General features: G+C 38.8%; 2 protein-coding genes across 9 annotated transcripts; one reads left to right on the top strand and one right to left on the bottom strand.

The window, feature by feature from the left end:
* Nucleotides 1-422: 422 nt before the first annotated feature.
* LOC113687081 (REST corepressor 1) lies at nucleotides 423-13,766 on the top strand. 8 transcript variants are annotated; one of them, XM_027204789.2, is made up of 17 exons: nucleotides 423-869; nucleotides 1,845-1,880; nucleotides 2,356-2,415; nucleotides 3,923-4,009; nucleotides 4,575-4,627; nucleotides 4,770-4,848; nucleotides 5,529-5,611; nucleotides 5,814-5,935; nucleotides 6,768-6,825; nucleotides 7,535-7,588; nucleotides 8,117-8,232; nucleotides 8,579-8,723; nucleotides 9,087-9,266; nucleotides 10,353-10,410; nucleotides 10,816-11,085; nucleotides 11,776-11,939; nucleotides 12,610-13,766. In XM_027204789.2, exons 1-17 carry the CDS (start codon nucleotides 860-862, stop codon nucleotides 12,778-12,780), a joined length of 1,746 nt encoding a protein of 581 aa, XP_027060590.2. In that variant the 5' UTR covers nucleotides 423-859; the 3' UTR covers nucleotides 12,781-13,766. The 8 variants fall into 8 exon arrangements, with proteins under 8 accessions (XP_027060590.2, XP_089050083.1, XP_089050084.1 ...); XM_089193957.1 differs by having other exon boundaries at nucleotides 435-869; nucleotides 8,579-8,702; XM_089193958.1 differs by having other exon boundaries at nucleotides 435-869; nucleotides 8,636-8,723.
* Nucleotides 13,767-14,160: 394 nt separating this feature from the next.
* LOC113687091 (von Willebrand factor A domain-containing protein 7) lies at nucleotides 14,161-20,528 on the bottom strand. Its single transcript, XM_027204798.2, has 5 exons — nucleotides 20,211-20,528; nucleotides 19,345-19,460; nucleotides 17,748-18,045; nucleotides 16,357-17,175; nucleotides 14,161-15,641 (listed from the first exon to the last, which is right to left on the bottom strand). Exons 1-5 carry the CDS (start codon nucleotides 20,428-20,430, stop codon nucleotides 15,025-15,027), a joined length of 2,070 nt encoding a protein of 689 aa, XP_027060599.2. The 5' UTR covers nucleotides 20,431-20,528; the 3' UTR covers nucleotides 14,161-15,024.
* Between the last annotated feature and the right edge of the window lie 1,797 nt (nucleotides 20,529-22,325).

Consider the following 22,325-nt stretch of genomic DNA (forward strand, 5'->3'; position numbering starts at 1 on the left):
ATATTGGGCGCAAACACGCGTTTTCTTCTGGTAACACGTGCCCCTGCACTCTCGTTGAGTGAATTAACATCCGCTTATCTGATCTGTAAATGTTTTGCGTATTTACACGCTCAAAAAGGGCAGAAGAGCAGGAAATCACTGACCAAATGTGTGACCCTCGGCGCGTATGAAGTTTTCATATCAGGAACGCACACGTCACGTAGCCCGGTATAATGACTTGACAGGTCGACTTTAAGAAGTGCTCCTCAAAATGAAAAAAACCAAATTCGGCTCTGAAAACCGTTGATGTGACTTAAACGAGGACAATTAATTCCAAGCTAATTACTACCACTTTCGTATAGTTGACTTCTTTCTTTCCATTCAGTCCCATTTTTCATTTCCCATTTACGTCAACAAGGTCCATGATAACAAAATATTGAGTTGGCATTTATTATCAGACTATCAAATACATGCTGAGCATCTACAAGATAGATCTCCCTAAAGACTCTACGAGAAGTAAATATTAGATGAAAAATTGCCAAAGTTCGTTTCCGTATCGAAAACCTGTCGGCCTCGTCGCAAAGATCTCCACGGAATTGTTGTTCGCCAATCAGCAAATTCACATGCAAATCCAACACGTGATAATTTTCCATGCTTGACTGCTCCTGAATACCACGAGAAATTAACATACATACAGACATGTGGACAGAAACTATATGACTTTATAAATATGATTCAAGAGCGGCTGGTTACCCGTTAGCGTAGATTTTCGGCCGAACTTTCGGAAACTCGAGAGAAAGCTATTTCGAGGTAGTGAGAAGAGGATTTCTACGCGTCAGACGTCGCATAAGTGGGTTGGCGAAATTTTCCTGGAGAAAATATGAAAGGCCGTGAGTAAATAGCCATTGTTAACAACTTAGCAGTCCAATCCCACATCATTTTAAAAATCTATTATTCTGCTACACTTATCAATGCATTGCCCGGTTCCCATTAATTTCTTCATTCTCGACATTTGCTTGAAATGACTTTCTCGAACGCTTTTCGCTTCAAATTTTTACCAAGCGAAGTGTTGAAAATTTCGTGACTTGCCAGTTCTGAGCGTCTGTTGTCTAGCTCGGTACGAAACAAATACTTGGTTCTTACCTCGAAACAAAGCTCTTCTTCTTCTGGATCTAGTGTTCGATCAACCGGGCTTTCAGATGTCCTTCTTTATTCCAAAAGTACCGCTAAAATATATTCTATGATTGTGGAAAATATTTTTCCTTCTCATTTCCGGTCAATTTCTTATCGAACGAGCAGGAAAGGAAATTTTCAGAAACTCTCAATTTCCAAGCTTCTTTATTCAAAAATTCCATCAAATAAGGCATCTCGTTTTTTCAGATGAGTTTACAGGCGTTTTATCGTTTGATTTCTTTCACAAGACATCCTCTAATTATGAATTATTCAATAGTGTATATGTTCTCGGAGTTCCTTAGATAGTATTTCGACGATTGCTAGGAAATAAAAATCACTAACTTGATATATATATTGTCAAGCTCTAATCAAATCTAGTTAAATCTGTGCAGACGACAAAGTGAACGAAAACTACAGCCCGCGATAAACTCTGTCAGACAGAAATAAAAAGCCATGTGGTTGATTTGTGGCGCTAGGCAACTGGTACACCAGGAGAAGACATGATCTAATCACCAGAGTCACTCATCGAGATATAAAAACTAAAATAAAATATTGTTATTTCGGATACTAATCCTATAACCAATGATGCTAACTTGATGAAAGTTAAAGAACCGTTGTACGATTTTTTCATTGGCTCTACCCTTTGTTACTGTGTATCAAATCAAGATTTTAATTTGTTTTCTTTTGAACAGATAAAAGGGAAAATGGAAATGGACATTCTTACAAAGGTAACGCATTCTTATATAATTTATTTGCATTGTCATGAATACATTATCATATGTTAGTATGAAAACACATCACGTGATTTTGTCCTGTTAACGTCGGCTTCGCTTCGTCTTTCGTCTCTGAAAAGTGGGAAAACCTCTTAATATTTCTTTTAATTTCCATGCGTTTCGTCTCTTGAGGTAGTAAGAGGCGGAAAACAACTTAATTAAGTACACTGAAGTGATTTAAAGCATTTAGACGATTTCAATGGCTTCGGAGACTCGAACTTCAATCATGGCACATTCGAGAGTGGATGGGAAGAAAGGAGAAGAGAAAGACACTGACAACAACCAACACGTGTCTAAGATAGAAAGCGATAGTGACGGGGAATACCACGGTTAGAGAATCAAAACCACAATGTCCTTCCCGGGAGAAGTGCAAATTCTTCCTGGAAATCGTAAACACTTATGAATTGTTCTTAAATGTTTGTTTTCGCAGAGCCGGGGATGAGAGTCGGTGAGGAGTACCAAGCCTCCATACCAGAGCTCGTTACCGAGAGTAAGTTTCCTGTGTTTACGTTAAATGAAGATGGACATTTCTTGCTGTGAAAGGCGAAAAATGATCCAATTAAGAAGTTGTTTAACTGATAGAGGGCCTGATAGAGATATTCCTTAAAATCGGAAAGATTTTTACTTCACCGGCCCGCTGACTTGTAATTGCACAAATTCTGACTTAACTTTGATGGTTTCTTTCGTTAATTGTTTGAACTTTTTGATGTATTTTCCACCGCATTTCAACGCATTTATGACTTACGTATTTTTTTCTTTAACTTTGCATCGATCTGATTATGTGCAACTTGTTTTAGCTAATTAAAACTCGGAACTTTAATAGGGATTTCGCGTTACTATGTCGCACTGGAAATACATGAAGTACTTTGTGATAAGAATTTCGTGATTTTTTCCCGACTAAATCGAGTTTCCGGTTCGGTCGATCCCTCATTTGCATCTTTTAATTGTTAGCTAAGACCAGCATTTACAATTTATCATTTAAACCTTCCATAAAATTCCTGTTTTAAAACGTTAAGTCAGGAAAATTACTTTGATGTTCTGACAACGAGAAGGTGAATGGATGGGAATCGAAGTTTTGGGAAAAGCTTTTCAAAACACCATTTTTTAACCAGAACGCTTTTTTTTTACCAGTTAATACAGTAAGGATGCCAAAATTCTAGTTTCTTTGTTCATAGATGACAAAAAAATGTTTTATACTTTGGCTCTTTTACCAACATTCAAATTTTGATGTTTCTTCACTATGAATTATTTATGCTTGGTTTAAACCAGTCTGTGTTTTATCCTGCAGCTGGTTTTTCAAGGCAAAGGGTGTTTGTTGCATAATTTGCTTTAAATCTCATGATTTGTCATAGGTATCATGAGATCAATTTACAAATGATTTGTATTTGATTGAAAATAGTTCAAACTGTGCTGTGCATCATCAAAATCCACACACACAGTACACCTGTGTACATTGTGCAGTCGTGAACCTACTAATCTGACTTAAAATTGAAGTGGGTTTTGCACAGTTTTAGAAATGCTTCACCTAACCAAAATAATGGTCTCATTTTATCTATCATGCCTAGCTAGTAGAAAGACTGTGAACAGCATAACAACACAAAGAGGGGCAATAGAAGTAGTAGGTGTACCACCAAACATTGTGTTTTGGAGTGAAGGTTCAACCAAACATTTTATCTATTTTTCAATAGAAGTAGCACTAAGCACACTGAAATACATTTTCAGTTGACTCATGATTTAGAGGTACATGAACGAGGAAGGTTAAAGGTAAAGTCTGTTCTTACTTCATGTCACCCATCCATTTGAAGCTTATTTAAGTGTCCATGGCATGAAGCTATTAGGAGTATCACGACTCCCCCCCCTAAATGGGATGCCAGTCTGTCTCAAAGTTAGCCCCTCTGCCTCCATCATTTCATCAGGCTTCCCTGCATAAATTAGTGTAATAAAATTTTCCTGTCCATTTAATTTGCCTTTTTTTTCTTTTATTATTCTAAATTCAGACAAGGAGGAAGCTAAACATGACTCAACTCTTCGCCATAATGCTCTTCTCGTGTGGGCCCCTGTTGAAGATATTCCAAATTCAAAATGTAAGTACAATAACTTTCACATAATTTCCCACTAAAATATCACCTTTTGTACTGTTCTTTTACTATGTTAACATGCATTAACCATTTTTGCGTCCAGCAAAAACCATTATAAGTTTTTTTTCAGGGTTGATGTAACCTTTCAACTTCAGGCAAACATACAAGTGATTCAATTTCAGTCAAAAAATTGCTTGAGATGATCTTTAACTATTAAAAAAAATTAACAACAAGCCACTTGAAAAAATTATTGCAACAGTAGGTGTTTTTAAGATTGGAGAGGATTATCTTATTGCACAACATTTTTGTTTGGATTATTGATGGTAAAGACATGTATTTACTTGAACAGCAACATGCTTAATCTGGATTATAACAGTGCTTTTTCAAATCAAGTAATGACATTTTCTCATGTTTACGCAATATACTGGTACACATTTGTAATGTGCAAGATACATGTCTTTCAAACAATTGCACAATTGATTCTGTAACTGTTATTTGATGGAACCTTAGTCTTTAAGTTCACATTGCTCATGAAATGTCTTTTTAAGTTTATTTTCTGTTCAATTTTCAGTGGATGATTATGTAACAGTAGCAAAGGACAAGCATGGATACAATGTTGAACAGGTATGGGCACATTTTTGGACTTGCGTTTTTGCATTTACCTTAGTTTACTTTCTGTATTTACTGCTTTAATTGCAGTTTGCTGGTAAGAATCTGTTGGTCTCTTGAGTTCACTTTTTTCTGAGCATTCTCTTTTTTACCTCAGGCACTTGGAATGCTGTTCTGGCACAAGCATAATCTAGATAAGTCTCTGACTGATTTGGCAAACTTTACACCTTTCCCAGGTATAGGTTCAATTGTGTTTTTAGTAAAATGTCACCAACCATGTGTGTGATGATTCTTTAATCACTGAAAAGATGTTTGTAATAATGCCTAAGTAACAATCCATGCAATATCAAACGTTCACTGTATTTTGCAAGAGAATGCAGGACACTTTGCAGTGGAAATGTGCCAGTAGGACTTTCAGCATTCTCCCTTGTTTTAAACAGGATAGGCTGAAGAAATTTTTAAACTACACATAGTAAAGTAATCCTTTTACCGATGGAGTTTTCAAGAATTCCAAGCAATTGTAGGCAGTATTTAGAGTTATTGCAGGCAATAAATTTTACTGGTTACCCCCTGAAAAGGAGAACATTGGTCTTTTTTCCATGTTTCCCTCCTTTGTAATCACAAATGCGTGATCATAAATTTGTAATTCAATCGGGAAAAAAAATATAAACTACAATACATGACACCAAACCACTTTTGTTTAGAAAAACTTGGTAGATAATGTTGTGCCTTAAATCATTAGTTATATGTACTAAGTTCAGATATAGGCTATGAAAACCATTATGATCACAGCTGGTGATGATCACAGCTGATGATATTGGCCATGAAAACCATTATGATCACAGCTGGTAATATATATATTACTCAATTTCTCTCTTTTTTTGGCTTTTTATAATTTTGAATTACCATTAACCAGATGAGTGGAGCATGGAAGATAAGATCCTGTTTGAACAAGCATACAGTTCTCATGGCAAAAGCTTCAAGAGGATTCAACAAATTGTGAGTGTGAATGCAATGTGATCTTGCATGTACAACTGTGAATTTTTTAGTGTAATGTGTAATAGTGGAAACTTGGCATTTATTGGGACATGGATCTCCTTACCTTGGTTTGTTCTGTGATAACTCTGTAAGGAGTTGTGTCATTTTTATTGTTTAACACCAGAAATGCAAGTTATTGGATTTGTATTGTTTTAACTCTTAGTTGCCTGACAAATCAGTAGCCACGCTAGTGAAATATTACTACTCCTGGAAAAAAACCAGAAGCCGAACCAGTTTGATTGATCGGCAAGCCAAGAAGATGGCTGTTCAAAAGGAACCCATCAAGTAAGTCAGTAAAGTTAAATTGAAAAAATATGGGGACAGGGAGCAATGAGGAGGTTAAGAGATGCTCCCCTATTCAAGAGTTACTCTTATCCATTATAAACAAGCAGATGAGTGGCCCAGTGAGTGCGTGAGCGTGAGTGGCCCAGTGGTCAGAGCGCTGGACTCTGGGTCGGACGGCCCAGGTTCGAGTCCTGAGTTGGGTTGGGTGGATAGAAATACACGTACACGTTTAAACGAGTACTTCTGTACTCCTAGGTGTCACATGTTTAAATAAAGGATTGATTGATTGATTGATTGATTGAGATGAAATAATTCAAATATCCCTAACAAGAAAATAAGTGAAAAACATGATTTAAAAACTTCTGCTTCATTTTGTCTCTTGGAAGGCTTCAAAAGATTATGTTGCAGCTTTTTTGAGTATTGGCATTTTGCATTTTATTTATCTTGAGCCATTCACTCCCAAGATCCAATCAGTGATTTTCCCTACTAACTTAAAAAAAAATGCTGGCTGGTAAGCTACTCTGTTCTCATCACTTCTTTACAAGAAAATTTATGGAATTTTAAAGGAGAAGTTGCATTTTCATCACTTCTGGGAGTTTAAAGGTGTAAAGTCTTAAAATTACAGTAAGCTGCAACTTAGTCCCCCGGCAAACAGAGTGAGTAGATCTCTGTTATCACTTGTTGCAAGTAATTCTATTAAACTGGTTGATAATAGAAGCCCAGAATCTCTCAGAGCTTTTGAGATTTTGTCTGTTTGGTTGCAGCATGTAGAAATCTTATGAGAAGGGTTTGCTGAATCAACTTTATTGCACAATTTTTCATTTTCAAACAGTGACCCTGAGAGTGACAATAGTGACTCAAGTGACAGTGACTTTGAGCCAGAAAAAGAGGTAACTGGAAACGATACTTGATTGCAGTGGTTTCATTTTCTTAGTGTTTTAGCCTTTTTCTTTTTTTTTTTCTTCCTGTGTGTGTATGTTTAGTTGCACATCGATATTCCTTGTAGAAGTATGAAGGCAGCTCTTTAACCCTTTAACCCTTTAACTCCCAAGATCTGATTGGTAATTCTCCCATCCAGTTGTTACAGATTTCCTTGTAATTTAGTTACAAGAATTCTGTGTTATATCATGATTACAGCTTTTAACTGATAAGTTTGAGTACTCTTGTTACCTGTTTGTTGGATAGTGTTTGGATATTTTAGGGAGAAGTTACATTTAAATCACTTTGGGGAGTTAAAAGGTTCATGGTTTTTCCTCAAATTAACCTTGACTGGCCTCTTTATCCCCATTACCCTGCATCAGCCGTTACTGATGAGTCAATAGAAAGTTAAGTAAAGGGGGTAAGTTTCTAAAGAAACAGTGGTTCTGCATCAGTGGGGAGTATAACATGATAGGTTGGTTTTATCAACTGAGTTGACAATTAAATGTAAATTGGCCATCATAATGAGTTTCTTAAGCTGACATTTTGTGCATTATCCCTTTATCGAAGCAAATAGGAATAGAAAGTCTGTTCCTTAACTACTTAATAACTTTCAATATATCTTTGATCGTTGGTGCTTTAAACTAGATAAATCTTTCTGATTTTTTTTCTCTGTAATAGGCAAGACAAGCAAATGGTCAAAGCAAACCAAAGATCATGAACAAGCAGCCCATTGTATGTATATTTTCAATTTTCAATTTAGATTACACAATCATATAACAGTTACCATTATCAATATACATCTATGTCTGGTGTCCTTCATGGACTTTGTACTTAGGAAACAGAGCTGGTTTTGTAAACAGCTTGGATGGTTTTATGATTACTCTAATTGCATTGACTTAATGTGACTTTGCAATCATGTTACACTACATTGGTGTTGTAATCAGCAGTTTGTAAGGAACAACTTGCAAGTTCAGTTTGAGTTGTAACATGATTGTGCAAAAAAAAATATGTAATTTTTTTAATTTTGATAACTTGCATTTTAAAATACTGACTACAGTGGTGCAAAGTTGTGCTCTAAAAAAAATCCAGCCTCACTGCAAGGCTTGACCACTTGTAGTATTATTACGTTTTTGTTTTCATTCCATATCGTTAACACTGTTGTTGTTTTTGCTTTTATCAATGGAAATAATACCATTATAACTGTTATCATTACTGTTTAGACACTAATGTGTGATCAAGTATTTTGCCTTTTTTATGCAGGGAGCAGCAACGGCAACAAACATTTCTGGTTCTTGTGCAAATTGCCGTACACAAGCTAATCAACTGCATGCCACCCAGAAGGGGAACATGTGTAGTGCATGTTATCAGTTCTACAGGTATTTTATTTCAATGTTGTGGAGCTGGAAAAATGAGACTAATGTAAACATACAACTCACAGCTGCTTTAACCCTGAAACTCCCATGAATAACTAAGACAGAATTTCTCCTTACAATATCGAATACAGTGTTAAGAAGACAAGTGATGAGAATAAGGGAAAATATCAATTAGGGGGTTATTAGTTGATCCAATATCAAATTCTCTGAAGTAACATCATGATAGTTGTTTGGCAGACAGTAAGGAGAATTACTAATGAGATCTTGGGAGTGAAAGGGTTGAAGTCACAAACTACACTAACACAAAACTAACAAATTGTGAAGATAATCCTTTGCTTTATATCATTAGTAAAAAAGTACAACACAATTTGGCAGTACCAACTCTGAGTCTGGCCTCATTTTACAGGAGAACAGGAACTCTGCGACCAAGGCATGAAGGAAGAGAGACAAGAGCTGGCCACCGAGGAAACAAAGTAAAACGAAAAGCTCCTAAGGTTGGGTTATTACAAATGCAACAGCAATTGCATTTAAGCTTGCCTTTTCTGTGCAAAGGCAACTATTTTCTGCAAGGATTCTTGTTATTATTTCTGTTACAACTATTTGAACTACTGAATATTGTAATTTGACTTGTGACAACTCATTTCCCTCTCCTTTGTTCAGTCCTTAGTTACTCTCATTCATGGTTAAGAATGCATTTTCCTTAATTAACCAAGAACTGAAACCATAGATGTCAATGGTTAACCCTTTAATTCCAAAGATCTGATTGTTAGTTCTCCCCTTGAGCTTTTTTAATTGAATTTGTACGAAGTACATGTACCCTGTGGATTATTAATGAATTCTGTCCATAATCACTCTAGGGAATGGTTCTGTCACAGGAATACCTTGTGTCTGTGTCTGGTACCCTTGGGGATAATCATGTGCGACCTTTGGAGGTGGATATTGTCAACCTCAAGAGACAGATCCAGACAAACAAGCAGGAGATAAGTCAGCACAAGTACATGCTGGATGGTGGTGTAGAAACTATGAGACCAGGAGATGTAAGTTGAATAAATAATGAAAGGCAGTGAAATTGCAATTGAGATTTAACAGTGGTAAGAAACTTCGATAGGGGTTTGAACACTGTGTTTGAAAGAAAAAAGTGTGTTGGTTATTTTCTAAGATCATATGACATATTCAGAGCAGAACTGCAGTAGCACTGTCACAGTGTCCTACCCACCTACCCCTCCCCTAACTCTACAACAGTCAATTGATAACAATTTAAGATTAATGTTGGGTTGGGGGAGGGGTAGGTGGAGAGTTGCCCAGATACTGATATTGATCCGATGGCAGTTCACAACCCATGCTAAAGCTACAATGGGAGGTTAAAACATAGAACGGGATGTTACGAAAGTTTAATCCTCCTACTCCCCCCCTAAGTATTTTGAATTTTGTGTGCTTTATAAACTTTACCAAGGCATGGTGACTGTCTGGTCTCCATCATTGTTGGGGGGGGGGGGGGGGGGTGAAGTTCTGTGTACACACCTGAATTGGCAATAAGTGGTCTTTTGCAATACCCTACATACATTTGAATGTGGGATATGCTTTCAGTTACCATCCCAAGGAATTTTGACCTCTTTTGTACCTCTAGTTACACGGCACTTGTGATGAAAATTGTACATACAATTTACTGTCTTTAGCTTTAGACTTAATAAGTATACCATGAAGAAACAACAAGTGGTCTTTTGTAATACCCTACATATATGTAAATGTGGGACATGTTCAGTTACTGTCCCAAAGAATTTTGACCTGTTTTGTACCTCTAGTTACATGCCGCTTGTGATGAAAATGATCCATATCATTTACTGTCTTTAACTTCAGACTTGATAAGTATACCATAAAGAAACAACAAGAGGTCTTTTGTAATACTCTACATATATTTGGATGTGGGACATGTTCAGTTACCATCCCAAGGAATTTTGACCTGTTTTGTACCTCTAGTTACACGCCACTTGTGATGAAAATGTTACATATAATTTACTGTCTTTAACTTTAGACTTGATAAGTATACCGTGAAGAAACGTTTTTTTCTTGTAGTGGAATGTTTTTTTTTCCATTGCTTTTTTGTTTTATTTTATATTTTTTAGCAAAATAACAAAAACAATGCCAGATGGTCAAACGATGAGCTTCTCTTAGCGGTGCAATGTAAGTTTGGAATTAGTTCCTCTTTATCTTGCCTCAGTCAGAGACTGGTTGACTTTTGATCACCAAGCGACAATGTGATGGTCGCAGCATGGGTTTATATCAAACAGGAACCCTGATTTTGCACGCCCTTCCTCTGCTCCTTGAATTAACTGGGAAGGAAGAGGCGGAAAAGTATCTTATTCTTAACTAGTAGTGTGTGCTGACAGTAGAAGGTAGGCGTCAGAAATTTCGATTTCCGTTTAGTGATAAAACACAACAACGTTTGCTAAGAAAAGTAGTGCAGATCATGAATGCTTCGATACGGAGATGAAAATTGCTCTACTTGAAAACTCGGATGAAGGCTTGATATCAAATTTAAGTGTGGTTGCTTCGAGGAGGTTTGATGTTTGCGTATTTTCTGCATAGCCGTTAGACGCTATGGGAAAGACTTCCAAGCCATGGCTGAAGTCTTGGGCAATAAGAGTGTCAGCCAGTGCCGAAATTTCTTCGTAAACTACCGAAGACGCTTCAATCTTCAACAAGTTCTGGAAGAGTATGAAGCGGAACAAGGAATCACAAGCAGTGACAGAAAAGACGATGACTTGCAGGTTCTGCACATGTCAGGATCTCCCGGAAGCAGTGGAAACTCATCTCCCAATCAACAAGACAGGTCCTCTCCGTCCATTCCCAATCAGGGTAAGTATTTGTCTTCTGTGCAATTTTCAAACGTACATGTATGGAACAAAATTGAATACTGCTGCTTACATAATTCTGCTAGTGGAGGCGATATGCTTGTTGCAGTTTTATTCTGTTGGTTCCTGGTTAGAGTTTTGATGGGATTTCGATATAGCTAGAATCATCAGTCACATAAGTCGATAATCAGGGAAAAGGTAAATATTCCAGAAGCAGTGAAAAAAGGCTGCTTGATGCACTGGGGAAACACGAATGTGCTTCTGATTTTTTGAGAGGATGAGTCGCGTTCCCAGACCGGTCACATAGTGCAGTGAACCTAAACCACTGCATTCCCAGATGATCGTTCTGAATTACCTTGGACTCTCAGAGAAATTTTTATTACTGTGGAGAGTAGTCAGAGATTAGTTTAAATAGTTTTGCTTAACTTTGCTCTGGGATTGGTCCAGAAACTCGCGATACTTTTCCAACCAATAGGACTCAAAACTTAAGCCGATCGTGACTAGCTAAGGCAGTTTGCTTGTTTTGTTTTGTTTTGTTTTTTTTTTGTGAGGTTGAGTTCACATCGGCTTCCTGAGAATTTTGTTTTTACTTTGGTTTTGCTTAAACGATACGCGCTGGAAATGTGCCCTGAAAAAGTTCCCTGTGGTGAGTTTACGCTGAAAAGCAAAACTTTTGATTTGCATCCCATTCCAGGCCTCCCCAGTCAGCCGCCGCCTCTTCTAAAGCCGTCTGGATCACAAGCTCAACGTCATCCTCCCCCCTTGCAAGCTCAGGTCGGAGTCCCACGAACCAGTCAGGGGGGTCTGCAGGGCCCGCCTCCACTGATAAAACCAATGGTCCCACCTATACGACCACAGGTGACGATCGTGACGATGTTTATTCTCATAATATAATAAAGGGGGTACTTCGTTTTGCTTTTTCTTGTTACGTTTTTTTTTTTCTTTTTTGGAGGGGGAGTAGGGGTTGGAAAGTGATAGGTTTTGTTCGGAAATCTTTGAAAACTTAAAGAAAAAAAAAACTGCTTGCATAGTTGAAGCATCAAGCGGCGTCAAAACGTAATAGCGAGTGTCAAAGCGGCGAGAAGTTTGGGACGGATCTACCACGCCTCACGGACTTGTAGGCCTACTAAGACCTTTTGACACTAATCAAACATTGACATTAACATGTAGGACGTAGAGAATACATAATAATAAGTTCAACTGCGCTGTGAAATCCTGCTCAAGGAACCTTCGGTAGCTGAAGATTGACTACAGTTAAGTACGCTCGGGGAAGATCTTGAAAAGCGGTATGGAGTTGACTTGGTGTGGTAGAATCGGGGCCAGTGAAACTGCGATGTACGTTTCCGCTTGCTGTGCGTAAGAGCAAGAGAAAAGTTATATAACCCTTGAAAAAGTCGCGTCCTCATTCAGTAATGGCTGTGTACATACATATATGTTATTCACCAGACGGGAGGTCCGTATTGGGGAAAAACTGTGCCGGAGGTCTTAGATTTCCATTCGTTTTACTTATTTACTGATTTATTTTCAGCCACTTCATCCTCAAGCGAACCCAATGATGCGGCAATCCCCGCCAGCTCACTCACATCTAATTCAACAAATGATGGAGCAAAAACCCCTCGGTGGTCCTGTCGGTAGATCTGAATCACCGCATAGTGCCTCTGGTACCCCTCCCTTGCGGCAGACACGCTCTGGCATGTGATACTAATGTTTAAAAGTCGGGAATTGGAATTCACACTAGTTAGGTGAAAGTATATATATTTTTCTGCTGAAAAAAAAAACGTTAGGGTTTTTAAGTTTGAATCCTGTTTCATGTAAGTGATTGAATTGCATTGTAGGAGTGTTGAAGTTTTTGTAGTGGTATGCGAGCGGCTGAAGCAATTGAGTTAGAAACCGTTTTGAGCGCTTTTCGATTGAGTGTCGACAACAGCCAACCATAGTAAGGAAAATACACCAGGAGTCAGTGAGAACTCGTGGTAAAAGAACAAGCAAGCTGCCTTAAGAGCGGGAAAAGCGAGTGACCAAGCAGCATTTAGTTTTGGTTTTAAATCTGATTGGTCGAAAAAGTGGCACGGGTTTTCTGGGCCAATCATACAGCGACGTGAGCAAAACCCACCCTCAACACTCAGTTGAAAAGTGCTCTATTCCAAAGGCTATACTCCAAAAGTTCCCCTCAGAAGAATGCTTTTCTAAGAACAACTAAACGGCAATTAAAACAAAGAAAATATCCCTAGGAGCTAATCTTATCTCGAATTTATAGCAGTCAAACCACTGGGAGCGCAGGAAATTGCGAAAACTTCACAATATATCATGACTAACTGAGTTCAGAACAAATTGAAATTTCAGTTTTCTCCTTATTCTCACAATCTGACCAATCTCTAACTAACGTTTGATTCAATTTCGTGGGCCGACGAAATATCACCGTGCTCTAAAAATATCATAATACTTTTCCTGAGGCCTCGTGTTGTCTCCGGAGGAGACCCGAGGACAATCAGTGATGATAAACAAAACCGTGTTACTCTTAAAGTGACTGCGTTAAAATGTTATGCTTTGTTGACTACTTGCGTTTTGTTAAAGATCAGAGCTCTTCTCTCCCCTTTCATTTTATTGTCACAGTTAAGCGATTCACCAACAGACTATTAAGTTGAAACATCTTGTACAGCTTGAAATAAACAGTACCTTGTATAAGTTCTGCTTGGAGTCTTTTCCTGGAATTTTTCCGAAGGGTCTTACTGATTCCCAATCCTTACCATCCATTACTTTAGAGCTACACTGTAGTTCGTACATCGACCACACGTATGTTCACGCTTGTACTAACTCAGAACGCCTCCTTTCCCCCCCCCCCCCCCCCCTTCCGAAGACTGGATATAAGACCATAAGACAAGCAGTGGAAATCAAGCCTAGAGAAAGTCAATCTGACATTTTCACGCAGCTGGAAGGTTGATTTATTAGCAGAAGGGAGCTCCACGATAGAAACTCGTCATTATAAATTTTCATTCTGCATTCTTTCAATACTGATAGCTTTTCCAAGATAAATAAAGATTCAATCTCCTCTCACGTTTCTAAAGCACCATATGAAAGATTGTTCATAAAACTTTCGTTTATTTGCCACACTAAGAAGCGAAATATATTTTATGACATCTCTCCATCATACAAGTGTTCCTTTCTCCATGATTTCGGTATACAGGTTGAAAAACGGAAAATATAATTCGTTAACAGAGCTTATAAATGTCCCTGTAATTTCCTAACAAGTGAGAGAATATTGCAAAATCTTTCACGAGAAAAATGCCTTCATTTCCTCTAAGCTGCGCCTATTATTCTACCAACTCCCTAACTCGTGGCGACTTCAGTAGCAACTACTTATACGAATTCAGACCCTGAGTTTAGCGTATTTTGATAGAAGCATCGTGAAACCAAAACAAAATCAATCACTACAGCCTTAAAAAGGGATCATTGACATGAAACAGAAGCATGTTAATACGGTTAAACTGTCCTAGGGGCTAGAAAACGCAATTGGCCAAATTGTGATTGGTTTTTAGGTTTGTCTTTGGCTGTTTTAGAAGATGACAAGAGCGCTCCCAGTGAGCCAAAACAAAACGTCGTGAAGTAAAATCAAAACACCCTGTGCCATGGGGCGCCTTTCGATTGAGTTTGTAAAATAAAAGAACAAAGCAATCACAATAGCCAATCATAGGAAGGAAAATATCACGAGGAGCCAATGAGAACTCGAGGTAAAAACAAGTAAACTGTCTAAAGCGCGGGAAAACGCGAGTGACCAAGTCACGATTGATTTCAGTTTTGAATCTGATTGGCTGAAAAATTGGCACGAGCAAAATCAAATCAGTCTCGGATTACATTTGACACACAATTGTAAATTGCTCTCATGCTTTTGGCGCTAACGAAAATTACTCTACACAAAAATGTCTAACGTTTTACGTTCTGTCTATTAAGGTTTAAATTCTTCGGAGCATGTTATCTTGAAGTGCTCGGTGAAGTATGCAACGTCAGCTTCACTGGTGACCGGATTCTTCTTTACAGTGACTTGAATAGTATCCCACTTGCCAATATGTTCCTCGACATCCAGAGGTGTCTTCAGATGTACAGCCAGGTAAACTCTATTACCAGTCCAAACATTCTGCACCGTCTTTCTGTACTTAACTTCAATTGCTTTTGTCGATGTGTTGGAATCTTTCAGGGTCGAGTTTACCATGACATCAAATACCTCGCCTGCAACGCCAGTGTAGTCGATCACAAAATAGAGTCGTAAGGTTTTGCCACACTCTAAAGTATCATACTGCTGTGTGTTTTGCAGCTGAAGCAAAAGGTTTTTTGCGTTTATGAATTTACGAGAGATCCTTTGGAAAGGCCGACCGGCCTTTGTTGTCCCAGACAGCTTGAGTTTGAAGGGCACTGCAGGGGGAACAAATGTACCTACCAGACTAGGTGTGGCTAGGTTGGCGTTCTGAATGACGCGTCCTGATCCATCGACGAGGGACAGTTGGAGGGATGAACGTTTTAAGCGTTTTTGTAGTGGAATTACCAGGCTTAGAGTTGACCTTTGATCTGGAATTTAAGGTGACGCAAAGCTGTAAGAATGACACGTGTATGTATTTATAAATATATATTGTCGCCACTACCTAACCTCCTTGACGCTTGCCTGCCTTCATAGCGGTGCAGCTGGTACAACTTGACGGACTGAATGTGTAGCTGCTTTCTTTTTTTTCTAACAGACTAAATGATTGATTGTCTACCTCTCTGCCTGGCTTCTTTTACTTCTCGCCTCAACCCCAAACTGCTAGTCTTACTGTTTGTATAACGACCAAACTATCTGACGAATTGTCCAACGAAATGGCCTGCGTGGCTGACTGACTGCAGGACCTGCAGGCTGACTGGCTGTTAGTGTCAGCCTGCCTGACGCATTGACTGACTGACTGAATTATTTAGTGACTGACTGAATGAATGGCTACCTGACTAAATAATGGCGTGTTTTCCCACAGCCTCAAAGACCTACCTCGCTTACTTTATGCTCGCGTTAGTTAGTACTCTTAGGTATAATAGTATTACTGGGAACAAGAGATAGAAAACTGTTTATCAGTGTTCTCTAGCTGTCCTAAACGCTTGCGAATTTGTAATATTTTTTCTATGTCAAATTTTAAGTCATTACAAGTTTAGTTAGGCAAAATCAGATTGCAGGGTCTATGTCGGTGGATTAACTTTGTGCATCATTTCAGCATTCACGAACACTGCCATTTAACAAAACGTTCCGCAAGTTACTTACTTAATAATGGGTAATCTATTGGATACTCGTACCACCGCCTTCCAAGCCTCTTTCTTAGAAGGAAGAAGAAATCAAATTCCAAGTTCAGCCTGCTGGTCGCTTTGACCTTGAAAGAATGCGTCCCGACTGCAGCTGGCACAAACAGCTCCCACGTCCCTAAGGTGGGGCTCTCGATCATCCACAACCCTCCCTGGGAAAGGTTTTCCGTTCGAGGTTGAGCAACCCCTTTAGGAGAGCGGAGCTCGACCAGATTGGCTCTAGCTGAGGCGAAGTATGTAACAATTAACGATTCAACAGTGTTGTCAACTGGAATTGTGTATCTTTTCTCTATATTGGAGTTGCGACGCGGAGAGGAACGTAAAGATCGTACTTCTCCCAAGCTTGATCGGCCCTCGTCGATAGTTGTTGTACCGTCCAAAGCTGCAGATACAACATTACCCATCTTCGATATCTGTCCGGAGGAATTGAACTGCAGTCCAAAGCCTCCAGTACTGTCCATGAGATCAATGAGGCTGTCGTGGTTGCGAAAGGAACCACAACGCCCAGATTCGGTACTATAGAAGAAGTTCACAGGTATCATGTACTGCAGGGCGAGGCCAATAGAGTTTTCCTGGGTGTACTTAGGCCTCTCACCGTCTTTGGCGCCAGCATCGGTGAATACGAACATGGGCGAGCCGACATAGGGGTCTCCATTCTCTATGGCGTCGATGACCCCGTTGAAAGTCAACTCAGGGCAATCCCCACCTCCCTTAGCCGTCAGCTGGTCCAGGGCTTGCACGAACGACTGTTCATCAGAAAATCTCTGTGTGTTTCCCCAGGCTGTTGAAGATGAAATTGGTTTCACAAAATAAATTAGGGGGTATGAAGGCGGTCGCTATTAAATCATAAAGTGAGTACGATTGTGCTCCGATTGGTCAAAAACCGTTATACACTTAGCTAAATTATACACGTCTTCTCTGATTGGATCTTTCTTATGCTCAAGTAGATGAAGTCATTATTATCAACCTTTCGCCTCTTAATCCTTTTACTCCCATGAGTGACCAAGACAGAATTTCTCCTCACAATATGAATACAATATCAAGCAGACAAGAGTGAGAATAAAGAAAAACATCAGTCAGTGGATTATGAGTTGATCCAATACTAAATTCTCCAAACTAACATCACAAGAACTGTATGGCAGACAGTAAGGAGAATAACTATTGAGATCTTGGGAGTTAAAGGGTTACTCATATAAAACAAAGAGATTCTATGGGATCCTAAGTCTGATCATACCCTCTGCAATTAATGCAGTTGTAATTACAACTGCAATTAAATTTACAGACGCTGCTAGCAGAAGTGTGACAAAGTAGTCCTCATTTTAGTTTATTCACACCTCAAACCTGTACACTTACTTGGATCACTGAATGGCGACAGGATAAAATCTACCGAAGAATCCCTCGGATGAGCTGCAATAGCCTTAACGATTGTCTTTGCGGCTTCAATCTCGTCACCCATACTTCCTGTTGTATCAATGACGAAAACAAGTGATACATCGCCAGTGATTCCCAGCAGAATGTCAAATTCTGTTTTGCTTAAAACTTTACGAAGCTTTTTGAAAACATTTTCATGCGATTTGTTCTTCTTTCTACAGTGGCGCGGCAGGTCTTCTTTCCGGCATTTTCCTTGCTCCGGTGGACAGTGGCACTCAAACTGTTTTGATTGAAACAACAACAACAACAACAACAACAACAAACAATTAAAATTTAGGTTAACGGATATTTTCGAACGATAAATCTCGATGCTTCATGTAACGCTAATTATTTATACTTAGAAATTAGATGTCACAATTATGCTCAAATCACATCACTGTTATGCTCCATTATAATTTGAATAAGAACTCCTGAAATGCTTGAAGTACTGGGAGCCATGTTTTTCTTTTTGCTAATTTGTAACCAAGCCTAATCTTGAAATGCAATACCTGGTTAATTATTTGTCACCAGCGTGGTGTAAAAATGTTTAAACAAAGCGGTAAAAGGACTGGTGTCTCATAGAAAAATCTTATGGTTTTGTCAATTTTTTTTATAAAACGCAAAGAGTCAAATCAAAGAAATGTATATGAAATTCTTTTTTTTTTTATTTTTTTATTCCAGCATAATGCTGGATTTTTTTGCCTCATTATTATGCTGAAAATCAGGCCGGTATAATGTAGACAACTCCATGGATCATGGGTCATCAAATGAAGAACCGTATGAAATGACGGATATTTCCTAGAGGGTGGCAAAGTAATGTCCTAATCCCGTTTCATGCGCAAATTTTTAGAAAAAAAAACATGCGTCACGTATGTAAAGGGAAACTTCAAATCACTCCACATGTATGCGACGATTCAGGGAAATCTTAAGGTTTTCCCGAAATTAAAGATTCATGGGTCACGTATATTTCAGGAGGCCAATCACGCCTCACGCTGGTTCATATATTAACGAATCACGCACGCCTTTCTGTAAAATTCATGCGTCACACATCAACGTTGGCGATACGTATAAACTGTTTGCTAACTTTATACTATCATGAACACACACAGGTATGAACAAAGACAGGGATTAACATTTGCGGAGAAAGAACACAAGGAAACTCAAACATGCAGGAATGAACGCAAACAAGAATGAGTAAATTCGGAAATGAACGATGCAGGAAAAAAGCAGGAGTGACGAGTCGGGGCATGATGGGAACAGGATCTTATAGTCGGAATAATTATGAGGAACGAAATGCAACAATGACAGCGTGCCATAACACGCCACGGTCATGAGCGACATGTACAATTTTGACCTCGTCGCCTGACGAAGACTAGCAATCGAAACGTTGCGATTACTACAACTGATTAGTCTGACTCTTGCATCGTGAAACACGATTAAATACACATTTATCTCTAGAACCACGGTGAACAAAAACATTTTCTATAACACGACTGGATTGTTTTAAATGACTGAATTGTTTTGAAAATGACCATCTCACCAGGTGACCTATCATCTGTCGTGCCTTTGGAATCTCTTTGTTCTTGACAGCTTTCTTGATGGTGGAATCCAAATCCATACTTCTTCCTCTTGTCGTCACCTTTGCCTCGGCCATACCTGGCAGAAGAGAAAAATCCGAAATCGGTTAAGCGGAAATTTCAAAACAATATGGAAAAAAAAAGAGAAAAATCCGAACATTTATACTGCTTGTGACGATCGAAATACATGGTGCCCATGGACCGATTCTACTCACGCACTCCTGCCGTGTAATAACGCAATTACAAAATTACATTACATTTACACGCTGCTGATTAAAATTCTGTTGTTTTTACAAACTATTCTTAGTCCTCATTAATTGCAAATGTTTTATGCGAGAGAGAAAGAGACCTGAGAGCAACAAAAAACCGCGAGCCTAAAGTCGAAGTTTTTACTAAACTAACATTTCTAAACAAGCATATTCACGCGGGGAAATGGGAGTTTAAAGGGACGAATTCTGTTTTAGGTCATTTCTCGCAATCGCTCAGGAGACTTTGCGAAAGTTTCCGAAATCAGACTAAGCCTTGTGTCCAGTACTCTCCTAAAAGAGATCGCAAATTTAAAAAAAATATGATAATTCATATAAACTCTTCTTCTTGCATCGAGGAAATGTGGAAATGTGTCAGTGAAGGCTATTGTGCCACAAATTTTCCGCTTCAAGGCGCGAGCGATTAATTCGCAGACGTAGCTGGCGTCAGAAATAAAAAAGCGTTCTGCAAGCCTGAGAGTCAGCAGTCATAATATATTACCTGAGAGCAAAGTGTTTGAAAAATTCGTTACGACATACAAATCGCAGAGGTGTACAACTTATCTCAGTTTGTACGATCTTACCCCTGATGATCTGCATCGATGCTTCCAAATATTTGTTATTCCTAGGCGCTGGAACTGCACCAGAACTGCTTCGATGAAGTTTAACTGTGCCATCTTTGGTTAGATACTCTGCCGTTTCTTGGTCTAAGATCGAAAAAAAATCCCCAGCGCTTTCAGAAAAATCAAGTGAAAGTACTAAGGCAACGAGCACCGTAAAGGGCAGCAAAGTTGCTTTCTTCATGGCTAGGAGGGTTAAACTACCTGTTGAAACAAGGTAGGTAAGTTGATGAAGAATAACGTCTCGTGCGCTGACGGCGGTTTTTTAATAGAGTTTGAACGGAAGTGGATGAGATTTCAGAGGTCAATTAATGTTGTCATCGATCTTCTAATGTTTGGCGACGGCATTCGCCCACGTATGGGCTGTTTGCAAGATGAACTTGAGAAGTAGAGGCATTGTGAACTCAAAAAGAATTCCAATTTAGTTTACCCAATCTTTACTTATTCATTTAACGTCACTAATGTCTCCATACATCTAAGTATTTCGCTATTTCCTCTTCTTCGAATGAGCTCATTAATCTAATCAGTCCTGTAATTTCAGTAATTACGCAAAGTGCTTCACCTCATCATAGCGGAAACTGTCACTGAAGCGTTTCTCGAAGTCAAACGGGTGTTACGTTCGGTTTCCTGTTTTTGTCTAAATCCTTCCCTTGAAACATGGTATTTCGATTCCAGTGTCGCTAAACCTATGCACCAATTTGAATTCATAAACGACAAATGACTATTTCTTTCGTATACTGTTACTCCGATTTCCATCCACTGTAATTTCCCCCTTTCTACTGCAGAGTAAGCGGAAGAAAACAACTTCCGCGGTGAGATAATTTGAGTAAGGTGAAAATTACTTTCAGCGAGAAGGAAAGCTTGAACAAAAGAAAATAATCTGGAAGAATTAAATTAATTTTCGGTGTGATAGAAAATTGTCACAAAGGAAGGGCACCAGTTGTCAAGGATGGAGCAGACTGTTACGGATTGCAATTTATGGGCTTTGAAGATTCACAGTAAATTTACGATTCACAAACTGTTACTAAACTCCTCAATTACATGAAGGATATGCTTCAGGGAACCCAATTGCTTCAAATATTAAAATCGCCTCAAAGGCCTGACAAACTGAGACATAAATTCAATCCTTCCCTGAACAGGGACTGGGTGTAACAAAATGAATTGTGTTGATTCAGAACGAACACTTCCTTCCGCACGTACCTTTGTTGTCTTGTGGTTGTTTCAGATTCTGAGAAAAACGCTTCTGGTCTCCTTTCAGCAATATCAGCAAAACTTTCATAAATTTTCATATTTAAACCTCTCTTAGGGTTTGTAGTAAAATGATGGCAAGCAGCGAAGTGGTAATGACTAGAAAAATTCAACTGTGTCCCGGCCTAGGAAGCGCTGCCGAAATTTGTTTTTATTTACAATGAGTGGGGGTGGAAGGGAAGGGTATTGATTCAGCCCAAAGCACGGCCGCAACGGAAACTGCAATCCACAATCTTTCCTCCAATTTCAACACAATTCACTATTGTGTTACCAATTGAAAGGATTTTTTTTAGACAGCTGAATCATGTTTTAAAACGACGTTAATAAAACACAAACAAAAGCCCCATGGTTTTTTTTCTCTGATTTTTACCTTTTTCATTAGACTTTCGCATAAAATATAATTACCCTACATAAATTGTTTCCTTTCAAATTTGTAAAAATATCTTAATTACAAACCGTAGCAAATCGTACTGAAAGAACAGCACGAGAGCATTCTAAACAATGGGGCACTTATTTTACAGAAATCACGGGCCAAAACGACACATGGCAAATAAAAATGTCTCTTAGTGGAGTGTTCCCCTATAAAAACGCAACAGTACACTGTAAAGGTTATAGGAATATAGGAATTAAAAATGTAGCCGCACACCTCTGATCTACAGAGGAATTCTCTTTTCTGATAAACCGGAATGGCCGGCCAGTTCTTATGTAAGGCGAGCGCCCTCAGTTTCTTCTTCGTCTTCTTTTCCTAATTTTTTTTTTCTTTTGCTCGTTTCAAAACTATTTCCAGCGATGTCAGTTTAGAGAAAGTGTCTTCAACTACGATATTGAGGT

Source organism: Pocillopora damicornis, chromosome 14 (assembly GCF_964200805.1).
Source record: "Pocillopora damicornis chromosome 14, jaPocDami1.2, whole genome shotgun sequence".
NCBI lineage: Eukaryota > Metazoa > Cnidaria > Anthozoa > Scleractinia > Pocilloporidae > Pocillopora > Pocillopora damicornis.

Excerpts from the sequence above, each read along its gene's own strand:
- LOC113687081 (XM_027204785.2), top strand. The coding sequence starts at position 2,125 with ATGGCTTCGGAGACTCGAACTTCAATCATGGCACATTCGAGAGTGGAT. Across the intron at positions 8,233-8,578 it reads GCATGTTATCAGTTCTACAG|TAAAAAAGTACAACACAATT; the intron begins GTATTTTATTTC and ends TTATATCATTAG. Across the intron at positions 11,940-12,609 it reads TCCCACCTATACGACCACAG|CCACTTCATCCTCAAGCGAA; the intron begins GTGACGATCGTG and ends ATTTATTTTCAG.
- LOC113687091 (XM_027204798.2), bottom strand. The coding sequence starts at position 20,430 with ATGAAGAAAGCAACTTTGCTGCCCTTTACGGTGCTCGTTGCCTTAGTA. Across the intron at positions 17,176-17,747 it reads GTCGCCATTCAGTGATCCAA|CCTGGGGAAACACACAGAGA; the intron begins GTAAGTGTACAG and ends CATCTTCAACAG. Across the intron at positions 15,642-16,356 it reads AATAGATTACCCATTATTAA|ATCAAAGGTCAACTCTAAGC; the intron begins GTAAGTAACTTG and ends CTTAAATTCCAG.